Source organism: Podarcis muralis, chromosome 1 (genome assembly GCF_964188315.1).
Source record: "Podarcis muralis chromosome 1, rPodMur119.hap1.1, whole genome shotgun sequence".
Taxonomy (NCBI): Eukaryota; Metazoa; Chordata; class Lepidosauria; order Squamata; family Lacertidae; genus Podarcis; species Podarcis muralis.
The window spans coordinates 114527809-114547004 of record NC_135655.1 but is presented as its reverse complement, the minus strand read 5'-3'; the positions used below and the strand labels follow the sequence as shown (position 1 = coordinate 114547004).

General features: G+C 44.7%; 2 protein-coding genes across 9 annotated transcripts in view; both read left to right on the top strand.

Moving 5' to 3' along the window:
* The window catches only part of HOXD3 (homeobox D3), a 92335-nt gene that overhangs the window by 60376 nt on the left and 12763 nt on the right, over positions 1-19196 (top strand). The window contains exon 1 of one of the 8 annotated variants that reach the window (XM_028748923.2): positions 9363-9696. The exons of 5 other annotated variants lie outside the window; for them this stretch is intronic. The gene's annotated coding sequence lies outside the window, so the exon portion shown is untranslated. Of the gene's footprint in view, positions 1-9362; positions 9697-12485; positions 13698-16284; positions 16373-19196 lie in introns of those variants that run through there. 2 more of the 8 variants (XM_028748940.2, XM_028748913.2) reach the window with 2 other exon arrangements.
* On the top strand, positions 466-3069 carry HOXD4 (homeobox D4). The gene is made up of 2 exons (XM_028748960.2): positions 466-1183; positions 1746-3069. Exons 1-2 carry the CDS (start codon positions 754-756, stop codon positions 2054-2056), a joined length of 741 nt encoding a protein of 246 aa, XP_028604793.1. The 5' UTR covers positions 466-753; the 3' UTR covers positions 2057-3069.

Below are 19196 nucleotides of genomic sequence, written 5' to 3'. Positions count from 1 at the left end.
CTTTAGAGGTCTCAGGATAGTTTGTTATCTGTATGGAGTTTACAAAAACAGATTGTTTCGACACTTGCAATGTAAATTCGAAGCTAGTTACTTATTGCCTAATTTTGTTCTGCCCAACTAGATGCCGGTAACTTTTGGTTGACCCCTGCCAAACAAAGGCAGAGGAGATCCATTGTACATCATATTGCCCTCTTGTTTGATGTCTTCTTCTGATTTTCTGTCCTTTGCCTGGTTTTCGACGCTTCCTTCGCTCCCCTTGCCTGAACTTAACGCTATGGCTCTTGATTGCTGAAATGTAACCAACTAATGTTTTCATACGATCCCCGAAATTGTAAACTAAAGGGCATCAAAGGTTAAGAAAGTCAGAGGAGACAAAAGGCTTTGATTTACCTGGGGGAGGGGGGGAAGAGGGCAGATGGGGTTGGGGCGTGGGTGTCAGGGAGACGGCCATCTATTGATGAATCGTGTTTTATGGTATTCATATCTCCTTTTGGAGGGAGGGGAGGGGGGGAACCACGCGAATCATCAGACAGCATGTGGGTCCACTTGATTACCCGTATATTATTTAGTGAAATTTGTGGAAATTATGAGGTGCACACACAAATCCGGTGATAAACCTCTCTGCCTCCCGATTGGCTGAGCAGGTCACATGGGCGCCTAACTTTATTCAGTTGACAGCAAGTAGGAGGGCTCTCTGGAAGGAGAAAAAAAGACAACACGAGAAAAATTAGTATTTTCTACCTTCCGAAATTAATGGCCATGAGTTCGTATATGGTGAACTCTAAGTATGTGGACCCCAAATTCCCCCCTTGCGAGGAATATCTGCAGAACAGCTACCTTGCTGAGCAAAGCTCAGACTATTACGGTGCCTCGCAAGGCTCTGACTTCCAGCACCAGGGAATCTATCCACGGTCAAACTACAGCGAGCAGCCCTACGGTTGTAGCAATGCCCAGGGCTCGGCAGTGCAGCCGCGGGGTCACGGGCAGGAACAATCCGGCCCAGCGAGCCACTTCCCCGGGCAGGCTGAGCACTGTCCCCCGCCTCCAATGCCCGCCACGAGGACCTGCAACCAGCAGCCCAGCCTCAAAAGCCCCAACGGGTCATCGCCACCAACAGCAGCAGGAGCAATGAAGCAGCCAGCGGTGGTTTACCCTTGGATGAAGAAAGTCCACGTTAACTCAGGTAAGCCTCCCCTTCTGCTACCCACCTCGCCCACCCCACCCCACTCCGCCTCCCCCTTCTTGATTCATTACCCCACCTCACCCCACCCCTCCGAAGTCCTTTCCAGGCTTGGCGACGCGGGTTGAAATCGAGGTAGCCAATTACACTCGCCATAAATTTTTATGGCCGGGGAAATAGGCCTCTTGGTCATGTGGTTGTGGGCATGAGAATATTCCATTTCAGAAAGATGCTAGAGATATTTAAAGGTCCGCTGTTTCTATGAGGGAAGGAGGGGGGTTAGTGTGTGTGTGTGTGTGTGTGTGTGTGTGTGTGTGTGTGAGAGAGAGAGAGAGAGAGAGAGAGAGAGAGAGAGAGAGAGAGGAAGAAAGCATGCCCATCTGTTATTAGCAAATGTAATGGTGTATATAACGGCCACATGGTTACCAGAGACTCCTTTCTCTCTCTCTCTCTTCCTTAACGCCTAATGAGAAAGTCAAGACTAGGCTATGGGTTTGCTGCTGTTGTTGTTGTTTTGGAGGGTTGGTTGTTAAGCCCTGCCTGTGGTTTGTCTCTCCCCGCTCAGTGAATCCTAATTACACCGGAGGAGAACCGAAGCGCTCCAGGACAGCCTACACGAGGCAGCAAGTCCTCGAACTGGAGAAGGAATTCCACTTCAACCGGTACCTGACTCGGCGCCGGCGGATCGAAATCGCCCACACGTTGTGTCTCTCCGAACGCCAGATCAAGATCTGGTTCCAGAACAGGAGGATGAAGTGGAAAAAAGACCACAAACTGCCCAACACCAAGGGCCGGTCCTCTAGCTCTTCCTCGGCCCCCAGCCAACACTCACAGACTGTCTCCAAGGAGCATCAGACAGACTTGACAACTTTGTAGGGAACTTGGAAGATGGTCCGTTTCAGACCCGGTTGATTCGGAACTGAACTGTCCAGGATACACAAACAAACATACAAACAAGCACCCAAACAAACGCACATGCCGGCTAAAAGCAGAAACCTGCACGTAGCAGCCAACAACTCCCAAATTGTCCTCATCCTGCTTTAAGGTACTGAAGACAAACGCAACGATATTATGGACTTCGTAGGAATAATGCAAAACAGCACAACCATTCACACTCAAACAAACTCTGCATCCAGGTGGTGAGAAAGTGATAATTATAAATATATATATAGATATATATATATACAGAAAGAGAGAGAGAAAGAGAGATAAAAATATTTTTAAAATAAAACTCCTCTGCCGACACACAGCTATTGCACCATTACAAACGGAATCGTATTGTGTTGTTTCGTCTGGGATCTCCAAGGAGAGAGGTTTTTTGGGGTGGGGGTGGAATTGATTCTCTTAATTTCGTTATTTCTTCCTCCCCCCCCCCCCAATGCCATTCCGGGTTGTGCATTTGGGTAAATCCTAAACCGAAGTCTCTGAAAACCTGTGAACTCTTCCCCTCGTCCCCCGCTCATCTCCGCTGTTACCGTTAATTTTTTTGTTTGTTTCTTAAGGGGAGGGGAAAGCGTTTCCATTCTTCTAACTTTTCAGAAATATTTAATACAAATATGATGTGAAACGGGTTATTTTATTGTTATTTTTTTGTACTGTATTAGCGTATTTATTTATTTCTTGTTTAGGAAAAAGAAAAAGTTAGAGAGACAAACCAAAAAGAGAGAGAGAGAGAGAGAGCGCAAGCGTGTACTCTCCCTGCCTTTCAATGTTATTCAGTGTTTTTATCTCCCATAAAAATAGGGATCTTTCTCTCCCCCCCACTCCCTGACCCCGTTTTTTTAAAAAAAATTCTTCTGTATATAGGCAAATGTTTTCTAGCTTTTAGAGACGAGGAGCAAAGCATTATTATCGTTTTTAAATGAAATGGATTAAAAACGTTTCCTTTTGTTCACGCGTTATACTTTGAGCCAAGGTGGGGTTGGAGGGAGGGGTGTTGTGTGGGAGGAGGGACAGGGCAAATTATAAACAAAAGGAAAGCAAAACGGGAAAAATGAAGTGAATATTCCAAGGGATTTGTGATATGGGGAACAAACAAACAAACAAACAAGGTGGCATGGTGTTTACTATTACTATAATGTTTTGAATTAAACCATCGAGTTGGTTTTTCAAAGCAAAACAGACGAAACAAAAGCCCAGGAATGAACTGCATGTTTCGAATGGAAATTCTTGTGTTTCTTTTTTATTCACACCCAAATAGGAAATATTGGATCTGTTTTAATATAATTTCAGAGGAAGCGGGTAGGCTTAGTGAGAGAAGAATATGCTCTGATATGCTCGGAATGCATCCATGCCTTTTATACTATTGTGTAGATCAACCCAGATTTGGCTGTAAGTATCTGAACCAATGCAAACCTTACATAAACGATGCTAAAACTGCCGTCCCTTCCAATTACAACATTGGATAGGAACGAAGTAAATATAACACGCCCCCCCCCCAATCAGTATGCTAAGTTTAGGACAATTGGAAAAAGAAGAAAGGTAGATGAGCTTGTTTGTTAAGTTCGCATCCCCCTTAAATGAACAGCCATTGCCCGGGCATGTTGATTTCGACGGCAATTCTAGCACAACCCTAGACCTGCCTACTCAGAAGTAAGCCCCGCAGAATTCAATAAGACTGACTCTCAGGTAAGGGTGCATAGGATCGCCAACCCACTCAGCCTACCGAGTGTTGCAAGAGAATTCTGAATCCTAAGAATTGACATTTCTGTGTTCTAGAATGGGATCTTAGCGTGGTCTGTATTGCTTTCTCCATGCCAAATAGCCACATTGGGTTCATCTTATAATCGCATAGCCCAAGTTCTGAAGGCTTTCCTTGATTAGAAAAAGAGATGGGAGGGGAGAGAAGAAGAGAGATGGATGTGTCTAAATAATAGGACGAGAGGCACATATTTAATGTAGTGGATCATGGAAGTCACGGCAGTTTGGCAGTTTCTTTTGTGCTTTTTCCCCACCAAAGTAAGCCAGCAGGCTTATTTAGAAGACAGTCCTTAGACGATCAGTAGGGCTTACTTTGAGGTATTTAGGATCGGGGTCTTAGAAGGCTGTGTTCTTTTGTGTTGGGTCCTGGAGCCCCTTCTTTGTTCTCTCTCTCTCTCCTCTCTCTATTTAGTTGAGTCTACTTCTCAGACTCTTACGGGGGCTCCCCTTGAATATCTGCCCGTCCGTGATATTAAAGATGGATATTCCTGCATTCACTGCGCGTCATTGTCTATGACAAAAAGCGCCCAGTTCATACATAGTGGAGACGTCTTCTTTTCTGACGCCTTCACGTTGAGAGGCTGAAAAGGTATTTTACTGAAGTTCGGGCTAAATTGTAGAAACAGGTTCATCCAGAGGACACGTTTTCCCCCCTTCGATTCGCCGTATTTCAGCCGGGAGGAATGACCTCTGAACCCTTAACCTCTTGGACCTGGAGTTCCCCTTCCTTTTCTGCTGGCACCGAAAAAAGTACCAAGAGAAAAACAGGGCTTGTTGTCAAGACCTGGCCTCAAATTTGGAGATCTAAACCCTAAAATCATTTTTATTTTTTTAAAAAAGGGGGGAAGCATAGTCCCTAACCCCAGATTTTCACTGTGCTCAGATTTCATCAAGTCCCTTTCGAAATCCTCCTCTCAACAGAAGCTCTAGGTTAGATTGATTTAAAAACAGGGAAACCAACCATTGTTTACATATGGCCTGTGTTGAGTCGTTTTGTCCCATGGAAGCGTGTTGTTTGGCAAAGAGAAGTCAACAACCCCAGCTTCCTTGCAGTCTAAAGCCCAAGGCAAGACTGCCTGAGCTTCGCGGGGCTTAGTAAACGTCTGGTCCCTGGGCACGTTGATTCGGAAGTAAATCCTGCGTTCAGTGGGGTATTCTCTAGTAACCGCGCAGAGTAATATCCTAGAAAGTAAGTAAGGTTGTTGGTGGTGGGGATAATCTGGGAAAGGGGAGGGAAGGAGAAAATGGATTTCCTTTGTGTGTCTGCGCGTCTCTCCATCCTGAACACGTTTCACTGGGAAGTTCTGGTCCATCGACTTTATTGGCCTGGTCTTCTTCCTTAAACGTGCTCAGGATTGCGTTCGCGAATCCTTTGTATATTTACTCAGAAGTAGGTGTCACTGATTTCAATGGGGCTCAATCTATGGCAAATGTGGCCACGCTGCCGCTGAAGGTTGGCTTAGCAAAAGGGAAGAGGCAGTAATGCTCCACTGCTTGCAAGGAAACAGTCCATATTAAACCCAGTGGAACTTGCTTCCGAGTAAACATGTTTCCAGTGGGGCTGTCAGTAGGACAAATTTGACTTCACAATGTAGCTCATCCATCCCCAACACAAATGACGTGAACTGAAGAACGTGTGAAGAAGAAAGGGGTGGGGGCAGAACTCGGCCAAAGTCCTTTTGTAATGTAAATGTCCTCTGGACAAATGTTTGGTTCAAACTCTTAAAGTTGTGTTGGGGGGGGGGGGAATCCCCTTTGAGCTCTTTCTTCTTCTTCTTGAAGTCTTAAATCTTGGTCGCAGTGATGTTGGTCCACTCTTGAAAGAGAATGATGGAAGTGGGAGAGTATCAAAGGGTTTCTGCTTGATGTAAACATTTGGCCAAAAATGATTTTAAAAGAAAACGACGCACACAACCTTACCATCCCATTCATTTCCTACTAACTCTTCTCACTTTTCTGGGGGTGAGTGGAGTTGTTGATGAAAGTAATTATAATGATGGTACTTGTTTTGAACTATGCAGAGATCGTCCTGCTACCACACTGAAGATTGTAGGGGAATCTTTTCTTTTCCCCTTGGAGACACAAAGTTGTATATTATTACAATGACCTCTGTGATTAAGCTGCGTTGTCTCTACGGCAGTTGTGACCCTGAGATGTTTTCTAGACTTTGCCAATGTTTTTTTGCTGCCTCTGATTAAAGAACTATTTATACAAATGGTTTTCCGTCTAAGTCCTTTCTAAGCATACATGTTTGACACGCACACACCAAAATAAATACAGGTATTCTATTGTACCTCGATCAAAAAAGCTTTGAATTGATAGCGACCCAAGAGCAGGCGTGCTATCTTCTAATATCCTCCCTTGACATGTTTGCCATCTCATAGTAGAACTCTACAAACAGTAACGAATGAAGTATGCAGCAAGAACCTATCTTATCCTATCCTGTATTGAGAAGTAAGTATCGCTGATTTCAATAGGGCTCATTTCCAAGTAAGGGTGCAAAGGCTTGCTGCCTTACATTGGAAACCCAATTAGGTATATATTAAACCCAATGGGTTCCACAGGCTTGCTTTCAAGTATGTTTGCATAGGACCTTTTATAGTTCAGCCCAAGCATATTGACTCAGAAGTAAATTTCACTAATCCCAGCTGCAGTTGCTTCCAAATAAATTTATTTAGGGACACAGTCAGTTTTGGAATGAAACCTCACTGTTTTCAGTGGAGATTATGGCTGATTAATTGTGGATAGGGAAGGGGGGCATGTGTTTCAAAAGCTGTGGCAACCGCCATTTATATTTAAATATATTTATTTTACATATTTCTATCCCGCCTTTCAGCCAGGCTCCCAGGATGGTTTACAAAAATAGGAGAAAGGAAGGGGGAAAATAAAAATATAGAATAGGTGACCGCATGTTAAAATAGGCTGTGACTTTGCCTCCTTTCACTCTCTTTCCTAAGCCTTTAATATTATCAGATATATTTGACAGTATCCTACTTATTTCAGTGGGACTTACTTCCAAGTTTTCACCATGATCCCAAAAAACTTGTAACTAATTCCTTAAGTGCATATGCAGCTTGGGTGGCCTTTCTCAGACAGCAGGCCCTCCTCCAATCTCATAACAAGCTGATAGGGATTTTGAAAGCATTTTGTGTGTGTTTGTATGCAAACTCTCCCAACTTAAAAACAGCAATTTCCCTCCAGCTCAACAAAGCACCAAGGTGAGATTAATTAAGCTCTTTGGATCTGGTCCAGTGTATTGAAGATTAGAGTGCCAATTATTGCTAAACCCTTTTAGTCAATTTTTAGGGCGTCAAGTCTCAGTCTGAAAACCCATACTCACTTACCTTACTTCTGAGTATAGTGGGTGGGTGGTTGTATTCTCGGTATGGATATACTGTAAGGCACACAAGTAGCTGTAAGGGTAGCCCAATATCATTATTAAATGTCACAGATGGGAGCCTGAGGATGAAAGGTGATGGTATCCCTAAGGCCTCCTGATGAGCTCATGGCTGATACAAGCTTTGAATACTATGGTACATTGCTCTACACACCACATCTCATATTTGATTGGCAAAAGATGCAAACACACTCCCTCAGACTTAAAAAGTTTACCTTCCCTGCTCTCAGGTGAATTGCTTCCCAGAAATGCAATCCTATACTGTAGATGTCTTTTTAGAGGTAAGTTCCACTGGGTTCATTTGTACATACTCCCAGGTAACTGGGTAGTGGATGTGTTATAAGTAATGGATTTTAATAGGTGTTTTTTTCCAGCTGAAAATCCAATGCCTGCTTACTTGGGACATATGTTTAATTGAACACCACTGAACTCACTTGCTTGAAAGTAAACACACACAGAATTTGGATATTAGAATTCCAGCAAAATTAACTAATAAGTGGAATTTATTCTCTAGCTGTTTTTTGTTTTTTGTTTTTTTTGGACTGCAACTTTAGACAAGAATCCACAAAACTGAGATGTAACCTACACCTACTCACCTTGGCTTTAATGGTTTTAACAGTTTTAATGGTGCTGGGATTAGTCTCACTCAGTTGATGAATGGAGTAGTTCCAGAATTAATGTGGCTTAATAATGTGCTGGCAACACAGGAGTCACAATCAAAAATGGAGGCCTTCAACACATTGATATCAATTGCCTTCTGTTGTACTTAAGAGCACAATAATAGCTGATCAGACCAAAGCCCCACCTAGTCCAGCGTCCTGTTCTCACAGTGACCAACCAGAGGCTTATGGGAAGCCCACTGATAGGACCTGGTTGCATCAGCACTCTCCCCACTTGAGATTCCCAGCAACTAGTATTCAGAGGCATACCTGCTCTGACACCAATGATAGTACATAGCCCATGGCCATCTTGACTAGTAGCCACTGATAGCCTTATCCCACATTATTGCTGCTGTGTTAACTGATAGAAGGTAAGGTCAATTGGACCCATCGTACTTGTTTCTGTGTGATAGGTGGTATTACTATATAGCAGGGTTTCCCAAACATGGGTCTCCAGCTGCTTTTGGACTACAACACCCATCATCCCTAGCTACCAGGACCAGTGGTCTGGGATGATGGGAATTGTAGTCCAAAACAGCTGGAGACCCAAGTTTGGGAAAGCCTGCTGTATATGAATCAGAATCATTCTGTGGAGGAATAACCGCTCAAACTTGAAGTCCACACTCTGCAGATATAAACAGGCCTCCCCCTTTTTTTTGTCCCTAGAAACCTATTATCTTATATTCCTTAGGAATCAATCTGTAGACGACTGGAGCACTCAGAAAGTTCCTGTAGACTTCTAACATGAAAGGCTCCTCCTTCCTTCCGACATAAACACCCCTGACAGCAATAAAGCATTTATCTGTCTAGGAGGTCGATGGCGCTATTTTTATCGGATATATTTTGATTTGTTTCCCCCTCGCTCCCCCGCCTTCTTCCCCCTTTTACACGTGTTGACTTGTCTTCTCTTGGAAGAGCAGCCAAAACTGGAGTCCAAAACCAAATCATCCAGCCTGGAAGAATGAAAACAAGGAACCCCCATCCATGTATTGGAGCGAAGTATGATTTTTTCCCCCTTTAGACAGGAGAGACTGATGAGGGATTGTTGTGTGTTTGTTTGTCAGCGCACCGCCACAGCCACGAGTGGTAAAGATTCAGGACACAAATTTACGCTGAAGGCTTCTCAGCTGCCTTGTGCTCCTCCCGTTGCCATCAATTCCAGTTTGTATATTGCCTCGCCGCTAGTCCTTATGGTGCGGAAGCGGGGCGGGGCTGGGGGGGGGGGGAGAGGCAGGATCCAGAACAAATCCTCTCTACAGTATAGTAAACAGGGACTTTTCAATGGAGCGCCTCAAGTAGCTTCCATCGGCCATGTTTGCCAAAGCTCCCCCCCCCCCATTTCTTTTATTTTCTTTCGTGCGTGTGTGTGTGTGTGTCAGGAAGATGGTGGTAGTGGAGGAGGAGGTGGAGGAGGAGGAGGAGAGGGTTAAATCTAACCATGTAGACCCAAATCATCTTTTGCTAGGGAAGAGTCACAGCAGACAGCCTCTCAAAGTGCAAGGAAGATGATAAGAATAGATTTTTCTCCAAGTCCTGACCACGTGATGGGCGAAATAATTAATTCAGCGCGTCCCTTAAGAAACACGGAGTCGTCATTAATCTGCCAAGCAAAGGACTCTATCAGACTTGAAAACTGAAGAGATCCCAAGAATATAATATACAAAGGGGCGCAGGCTCTTTCTATGCACACCTAGCTCTTTGGCTACAGCCGAAGGGGGGGAAATTACCAATAATAAAAGAAAGAAAGAAAGCGGAGCTTGGTAGGTACACATTTTATTTCTTTCCTTTTATATTTCGAAATCCTTAATGAACTTAGCTGTCAAATGTTTGACAAATAGGGGCCCTTCTCCTCCTGATTTGCAACTCTGCCCTAGTCAGAAGCTGTAGTAGGCATATTGGGGGGGGGGGGGGGAAGACACCCCAATGTTTACTCTTTATTATGAGATATTCTGGTACTGAATAAGGAAAGGATCTTTCTATGTTCCACAGCAGAAGAGAAAGAGAGGAGAGAGAGAGAGAGAGAGAGAGAGAGAGAGAGAGAGAGAGAGAGAGAGAGAGAGAGAGAAGGGAGGTCTGGCCAAAAGCTGCTTGTGTGGGGAAATGGGTGAAGATTTACTGGTTGTTTATATCTTACTGGGAACAATGATAGCTGTCAGGGCATCTGCTGCCCCATTCTTAAATGGTGAGAAAAGGCCCTGATCTTCTTTTCAAGCGAGGGTCGTAAATTTTTTCCCCCTTTGCGTCATAATAGAAGGCTATAAAACGGAGTTGAAATTTTACCCAAGGCAGACTTTAACCAAGAGATAATGAATTCTAAGGGCACTCCACCGCCGCCACCCTCCCGACCCGGTTAGGCTATACACTATGGTGCCGTCACACAAAGACGTGGGTGATTTCAGATGTTCCGTTTGGCAATATATTTGTGGGGAGGGATGGCGTTCTGGAACCATTGAGGGGTGGGATACCTGAAGATGGGGACAGTCCCACTGGAGTCGGCATTCAGTATTTTGTAGAAGACACCCAGCCAGTCAGTCAGTCAGTCTGGGTTTTGTTTTGTTTTGGGTGGCGGGGAAAAGACTCGCTTCAGCAAATGGGAATTTTGATCTGCAGTGCGTGTGCCTGTCTATGCATTTGTGTGTGTACACATAGATAGAACTATACACGCAAATACATAGGCACACATGCATACATATATGGGTGTGTATATCACAAAGCCAAGAGCTATCTTCCTAAGCCTTTAGCTGTTTGGAAATGCTTTGTTTTGTTTCTGGCAAGCGGTGTGGTCTTTCTTACGCGTTACTTGGAGAGTTTGTGTAATAATAATAATAATAATAATACATATTTTTATTACTTCCGCTATGTGTCAGACAAAGACAGAGTTTCCTGCGTTAGGAATTATACATTCAAACAATAACACATTAATTCAATTATTCAAAGATGACAAATGCTTTTGGTTTGGGATAGTGACTTAAGAATCAGATTTGCTCTTTCCGAATTCGTCTGCGCGCGCGCACACACACACGAGCAAAGTTTATATATATATCTTTCTGGTTTGTCCCAGAAAGAACCCCAAACTACACAAGTGACAGAGCAAGCGACACAGACAGAGAGGGAGAGAGGCAAAGAAACTCCGAACCTAAACGGAAAAGGCCCTTTAATGAGAACGCTGATTCCTGCCTATCGCCCAGTATATTTTATCAGTTTGACAATTGCCGGGTTTATTGTTATAAATCATCGTAAGTAATTCCTGGAAGGGTGCGATGCTGATCGCCGCGTTTGTGTGTGTGTGATGGAGGGGTGGTACGACGTGGAAGGGGGAGAAAGAGAAAGAAGGAGGCCCAGGAAGGACTGTAAATCTTCCCATTTTATTGCTCTATGAACATATGCTTGGACTGAAAAAGCCTTAGATCCTTTACCGAAGCACATCTCGGCCAAACTGGGAGTCCCCCTCACCTCCCGCCCTCTCGGTGTGCTTCACACTTGGCTTGCAGCGTTTTCAGCCTTAATTTCGTAGGGTTGTTGCTTGCTTGTTTGTTTTAGCCGCATAATTTATAGGTGGCCCTTCTGGAAGGTGCGATCTCCACCCCACCCCACCCCCCTGAAAATATTTAGAAGTCGCTTCTCCCGCTTCTTCTTCAGCATCCTTATTCCTTTTATCTCAGCTTGATTTTGTTAGTATGTGTTTCTCAGGTTAAATTATTTTTGGAACCAGCTTTTATTTCCGACGCCGTCAGGTTTTACAGCTAGACGAAGAGACAACTGACAGCGAAGAGTAGAGAGCTCCCAATTCAGCTCATATGCTTCGTTCCCACTGGAACCATCGGAGGCAATGGGATGCAATCCTGAGTACCTGGGATTTACCTGGAATTATGTCTCATATTCAGGAGCTTACTCCCCTGTAAGCATGCATGTAGTCAGACTCCAGAAATGCAAAAAACGCAGCTGGATCCTGCGCCCGCAGGTTTTAAGTGACAGCAGATTCTTGAATATGAGTTTCTGCCTGAGCTTTGATAACAGGACTACAATTTGTCTCCTCTTCCACCACCCACCCACCCCGTGTGTGTGTGGTGTGTGTGTGTGTGTGTGTGTGTGTGTGTTTAAAAAAAGACTGGTTTGCAAAGTCAGGATAAAGCAGAGTAATTTAGATAAATGCTACCACACACTTATGGTGCGTATTGTAAGGTAATACATTACTGTCAGGTTCCCCATGCTTTGGATGGTAATGAAATCTTAGGAGATTCTAGATTAGGTTGGGCGCTTTTATAGCTCCAAGTTACTTTTAGAGACAAAAGAGTAATCATCATCATCATCATCATAATAGTAACAACAACAACGCTGCTCAATAACCTGACTTGCTTCGGACATTATTTGTGTGACAAACTCGCGAGATGGTTGTATCTGAAGAAGGTTTCTACACAGACATAAATACAAGCGAGAGTTAGGACAGAGCAGGACAGAGATCAGATGCTTCCCCAACGCCAGGAGCTCTCTATTAAGCAATGAAGACAAGGTTGATCTTCAACCTTCATCGTAGACCAAACCCAACTTTGCCGAATTTGTTTGTCCCCTACAACAACAAAAAAGGTGAAAAGAACGAGATTATTCTATACAATGCAAGGGTAACTAGGACAGAGTGACAGCCACCCTCTATCGTCAGTGGATTGTACAGAAATAGCAAAGCAAGGCAAGCCCACACATCTTCCTTCATTATGAAACTATAATAATTATTTTGAGGAGCAATGGGGAACAAGCCCCACCCCTACTATTAACATGAGCCCCCCCCCCCCCCCGCAATTCGTTTTGATCGCCGGTTATTATAACCCTATAGAGATCCTGGAGCCAAATTTGCTGTGATGTTGGTTCAACTTGCCGCGAATATCCGACAAGGTCTGCAAACCCCCTCCCCAACCTCAACCCCAATCTCTCCCTCCCTCCCGCCGCCGCCGCCGCCCCCCACGCCCGATCCTCCTCATCACCATCCCTACCTACTCTGTGAAATAGTTTGCTAAGGTGGTGAAGCCAATGTGGATTTCTAAAGAGGGCTCTGAAAACTACGCTGTGTGTGTGATGCCCCTGGGCACTTGGGCGGTGAATGGACACCTTGACTAGAGCAGGTTATTACGACTCGCTCCCCGCCCCACCTAGGAAGGTCTGTGGGTGCCTTTGGCCCTGTGGGTTAGCCCACCCCAGCTCCGCAGCCACCTAGACCGAGGATACACGGGGGAGGATTTACAGAGGATAACCCGAGTGAAAGTTCCAGCCTTAATCAGAACCATCTCCTCTCTCAGGATCACGTGAACAAATATGCTTATATTTTAAGGCAGCGCCTCTATTTCTTATTACCGAAGGCTTCTTCGGCGGCTCTTTTTTTTTTTTAAAGATAATATATATATAGCTATAATTGAAAAGATGATGCGTATGTGGCCTCATCGCTTGTTATTTACAAACAAAGCAAAACGATAAGCTTGACCAGCTGGCTTTATTTTTTTATTCCATGGGGTTGATTGTGAAGGATTTTCGAAATTATTATTAAACCTAACGAACTCAGAATCCATTCGCCCTCTTTTATTGGAGCTGCTGCAATCTTGGCTTGCTCTTGAAAAAATATATTCTACCGGGAATACTGGTCTATGGAAATGCTCGAGCAGACCCGCAAGATCAGGTTTAGGAGTGTATTGTCTGCAGAACAAAGGAGGAAGGATATATCTTCCAAGCTGAAAGCGCCTAATTTCTGACCGAAGAGGACAGTTTTAGGATACAGGTAAGCGACTGCATGAGCTTGAACAAAGATGGAATCCTGAATCCCAGATCCCCTTTTTTTCTGCCCGCCCCCCACTCCCCACCACGGCGGTAATGGGACATGAAATAGAACGTGCTAGTAGTCTATAGAACTATATATATATATGCATGTATAGACGTAATAATATGTTTTGTTGTTGTGGAGGCTGTAGTAGTAGTAAACTTAGGGCTTTTCTGCGTTGCATTTCCCCAACCCAAGACATCAAGTGCTGGGGTGACCTGGAAGTGGGGGGAAAGCGGGTTTTCCATTAGGCACTTCAAAGGAAGACATATATTTGTGTTCAAGCAAGAAACCAAAAAGTAACAGTTTGGGTTAGGATTCATGACCTATGGCAAGCATCCTATGTATTTCAATGGCTCTAGACTGCTCTGTTAGCCTCGGACTGTCAGACTTAATGGAATTCTCCCTCATTCACTGTGTGTGTATATATACACATGCATATATATATATATATATATATATATATATATATATATATATATATATATATTATTCTAAACACAACTAGTGGAAATCGTGTCACTGCCTATTGCTTCTGGTGGCTCTTTCTGGAAACGTTGACTCGCCCTTCATACTTCGCGTTCGTTTTACAATGAATTTGCCACCTTCTCTGAATTGTTCCCTCCCGCAAGAAACAAACAAAAGCAAAATGCTGGGGACGTGGGGGGGAACCACTTTTTGTCATACTTCTGAAATATTTTTCATGGCTCCATCTACAGTGGCGCTTCCTAGGGTCTGTGTATCTGCCTGTGTGCATGAACCATCCCATAATCGAAAGAAATAAGAGCTACAACCCATCAGAGTTAGGCGCAACCAACCCCACATATGGTAGCGAACAGTGCAGCCGCATCTGCGCAGCCTGTTTACTCGGAAGTAAATCCCACTGAATTCAACGGGACTTACTCCCTAGGTGCCTTTGGGACTGCAACACAGGTGTACTGAGCTCTGTGCTGGACTGCGGCCAATTGCCATCAAGCAGGGCTCACATTATTAAAAATATCGAGTGGGTGGATAGCTCATTTGTCTTTTACTCCGTTTCTTTACATCCAAAGAAACTCGATCCTGTTTAAAATCAGGGGCCTTAAAAGCCATTCCGGTTTTAAATTCACTTTGAGAGCAATCTTGCACATTGAACTCAATGCAGATCACTCCCAGGTAAGTAAGGAAAGGATCGCTGTCTTACTTGGATTTCAGTCTATGATTTCAGTGGGAATTTACAACTAGCGCTGCGAATGGCATCCCGGTATTCTTGAATCTACAGCATTTGTACCTGGAGAAATCGAACTGATTTCAATGAAAACTTGCTGCATCGTAAGCGTGCAGCGTTCTGCTCATGCAGCCCAGTCTTAATGGACGTTCACTTAGAAGTTAAGTCCAACTAAGTTCAGTGGGACTTGCTCCCTTGGAAGTAATGCATAGCTTTCAGCTCGTCGTATGCTCATGTAGAAAAGGAATGAATAGACACATGATCTTTTTGTCGCTCCCCAACTCAAGTTTCCACCACTCCGCACATCCTACACATAGTGTTAATTCGTATTATTTTCGCTAAACGATGGAAAGGAGGAAGAAAGCAGCACTTTGGTAAATGTTCTGCGCTGGTCTCTATCAGAAGAGGTTTCGAAGCAAGCGACCTCCCCCCCACGCCCCATTCCATTCACCTTTAGAGTCCCTTTTGCCTCCAAGCTGCGGGCCTGACAAGTTAGTCCGCTGAATCCAATTACGACAAGCGGCATTTCATTTCCTTACGCGGCGGAGGAGTCTCCTACTTGGAACTTCACCTAAAATTTCAATCATCTCTCTCTATCTTGGAGTGGGGGCGCGCTGGGGGATCCTCAGAGATCGGCCCTGGAGTCTCAGCAAATCCCTGACAGCCCTTGGGGGAGAGCTCAGGCTTGTTTCTGGAAGCCGCTTCTGCTCAGGAGGCGCCCAAGGCTGCGGCAGAAGACAGGAAACTCGGGCGACAGTTTGCGCATCAAAACAAACCCCAAACTAGCACGTTAAACATTTGCTTTTGCTTACTCTTTTTTTGTTAAAGAGAGAGAGAGAGTTTCCCATCAGCATCTTTCTGCGTTGTCTTATTGCTGCTGTAGAAGGATTCAGAAGTCGATAATTAATTAGACACAAAATGAAAACTTACCACGTTAATCAACAGCGGGTAACAATGTCTGCCTTTTTTTGTATGTGCAAATAATGATCCTTCAGCTCAGGCGCTTCTCTGATGCTGACCACACCCCCCCCTTCAACTTAAGCTTTCTTCTTATACTGTACACACTCACACTCACAGACGCACTGCTTATTTCTAATGAACTGCGTTTTTAAAAGGGTTAGGGCGAAAAAAATAAATAAAACCACTTAAAGTTGACGTCCGCCCACGTGGATGTATTATATAAGACGTTTGCTGGGCACAGGCCTTGGAAGACCAAAGACCTGGTTAGAGCATCGTGTGTGACCAGCCAGCTCCACTTCCCCACACACTCCACTTTGTCGGCATAAATTAGAGGTGGCTCGGGGAAAGAGGGAAGGAAGGGGCTGCTTTGCTTCCCAGTTGGGCTTGGAGAGGGATAAGAGAAGAAAAGTTGGAATCTCGATTCCTTGCCAGCTCTTGGAGGGGGCTTCCGCTGGTTGTTCATTAAGTGGTGAGTTATTGCTATACAAGCCAAAGGTCATTTCAAAGGCTTATGCTTGTTAGATATTTCTCTTTATAATGACCCAGGCTTCATCGAGGAGGGATTCCCCCCCCGCCCCCCCCCCACTTGCCCTACCTACTAGCTCTGTTAATGTTCTTCAAAGTTCTTAGTTGGCAGATTTCCGATGCGAAATGGTAACGGTAGCCCCAAATTAATGGCGCGAGCTGCTTTTCTGGGGAGGGAGGGCAGGTAAATCACTCCTTGGCATCAGCAAAATAATAATAATAATCTGGCTGCGTCTTGCATGGAGCAGCCCTCGTGTGAAAAGTGCAGAAGGGCTGCTAAGATTCTGGAAGGGGTGTGTGATGGCCGGGCTTTTCTCCCTGTGACATACCCAAGCTCACTACATCCATACATAATGCATGAGCCTCGGGTTATGGCGCGGGGGTCTCCCTGCTAGCTTTCCATTCTTCGGAGTAGAATGCTGTTGCCTTCGATCCTATTTCCCTTGTCTTCATACGCCTGGTGCATATGGCTTTCTGGGGCGCGGGGTGTACTGGCGCTGGAGTACACCAAACCCGCTTTTTGTGGGTGCTTGTAAAGTTGGCTGCTCAGAACAACAACTTTTGGGGGGTATTTCTTCTCCATTCTCAGCCGGGCACATAGAGATGCTATGGAGCCCTGTGCATGTGTGCGTGTGAAAAAGATTCTGAAAGTTTGAGTTCAGGGCTTCTGCAATTCCTTATTTCCCCAAATGGTTAAATATTTGGGGGGGGGGGAGAGAAAGGCATGTATGTGTGCATGGATGCGTGTGACTCTGATTCTGTGTAAATTTGCACACAGAGTATATCCAAAGCTCAGAAAGTTGCCCCAGCACTTTTGGTATAATATTTCAATAAAAAGAAAGTTAGACATTATTTTTAACAAAGAAAAAGAAACCCGCTTAAAACCGTAAAGTCAAAGAGGACTGCAGTCCCTCTGCGCACCTATCTGGGAGCATGTCCTATTGCATTATACATGTAAGAGTGAATAGCTCTGCCTAATATATACATTATTTATGATGCCCCTGGTTAAAAACGGGGGGGGGGGGGTCCACTGAGTTTTCCCCTTTGTTCCAGGTACATCTCCACGTTTTTTCCAAAGGAATCTGAAGAGCCTATCAAAAGTGTTAGAGATAAAATACAGTACAAGAAAAAACGTAACTGTGGTGAGTGTTTGGTTTTTTAAAAAATATGGTTTCGGCTACATTTGTTACTTTTCTTTCTCCACGTGAGGTTTACCAGTAGATGATGGATTTTAAATGGAGCAGGAAGCGTGTATTTGTGTGTGTCTGTCGGGGGGGGGGGGGATCCTGGCAGTTCATCCCCCTAGGAGCACTAATACACATGATATAATGTAACTGACAATCGATTTTCAAAAAAAATAAAAATATTGTTAATATTCAGTGGCCTCAAACAAATACTTGGAGTACATAGATAAAAGGTTATTGCCACGGAGGTTATTTTTTTTGCCTAAGCAGAATTGATATCCTATCATGCCGCTTCAGTAGATCATTATTAAAGATGGTGGTGGGCTAGGAAAAGCCTTTGATGAAGCTGTACCACAAGGATCCTGCTCGGTCCCACAAAACGCAGATGCCAGCGACCGTCTAACGACATGAAACCAAAGGCGTTGAACCCTGTTGGGTTTTAACGTGCTCCGTTTTTTAATGGATCATGCCCCGTTCCCCCAACTCTAGATTTACTACACAGTTACGCTCGAAGTAGATTTACTCAAGAAGCTCTTAATATGTGAGCATACCTCATCTTTAGTGTTAAAATAGCTCCCTTCCCAACACGAAGTATCTTCCCCAAGGCTACAGATGAAGTCTATGCCTATACACACACACACACACACACACACACACACACACACACACACACAGACACACTGTATATATATGCCCTTCGAGCCAATGTACTGAGAGAGCATGACTATGTTGTAGACTGCGAGTTAGTGGAAACAAACAGATGAACGGAAGGAAGAGGAGAAGCATCTACATATCATCATAACGCATGAGCTCCTGTGTACAAGCTCATAACACCGAATATACACAATGCCTCTGCCAGCATGGCGGTGATAGCCAAAATGATCCAGTAGGACGGTGATAGAATATGGCAGTTATGGTCAATTTACATCCATCACCCATTTCTCTCTCCCCCTCCCTCGAAGAATAGCTCATTTCCTCAGGCTCTTTCCTGGCGGCCGCAGCAGATCACTCGGTTCAACCCTGCCTTTCTTCCCAGCAAAGACCCGGAGAGTCCTTCCGTCGGTAGAAAAGGGCTTCTCCTGGACTCAGAGGTTGCCACGGCGCGGTGTGAATATCAGCCTTGCTTTAGAAGCGGGGAAAGCGCCAAAAGGACAACGGCTCGGCCCTTTTATATACTGATCTGCCCCCTCGTAGGCTGCAGGAGAAGGGAAATTTTCTGCAGACTGGGGCATTCTTTCGCCGTTCTCCCCTTCCTACGCAGCCTGTCTTACACTACGCCGTGCCAGGTCTTTCCCCTCCCCCCGCACAAGCCCTCTTCTTTTTCTTTCTCTCTCCTTCTCCTACTTCTTCTTCCCCCCTTCGCTGCTTTCATTCCTTACTGAAGCGTTTACTGCCCTAGCGCCAGCAAGTCATAAATTTTGCTACACAGCACCGTGACAGGTGCATTGATATGCGCAGTGAGAACTCCGGCTGCTTATTAACCACTCCTCCGGCCTCCCTCTCCCTCTCTCTCTTACTGCTTTTTATTTATTCGGGATCATATTAGGTATTGATCCCCAGCAGAATTAAGTGTAGTGGACGCAT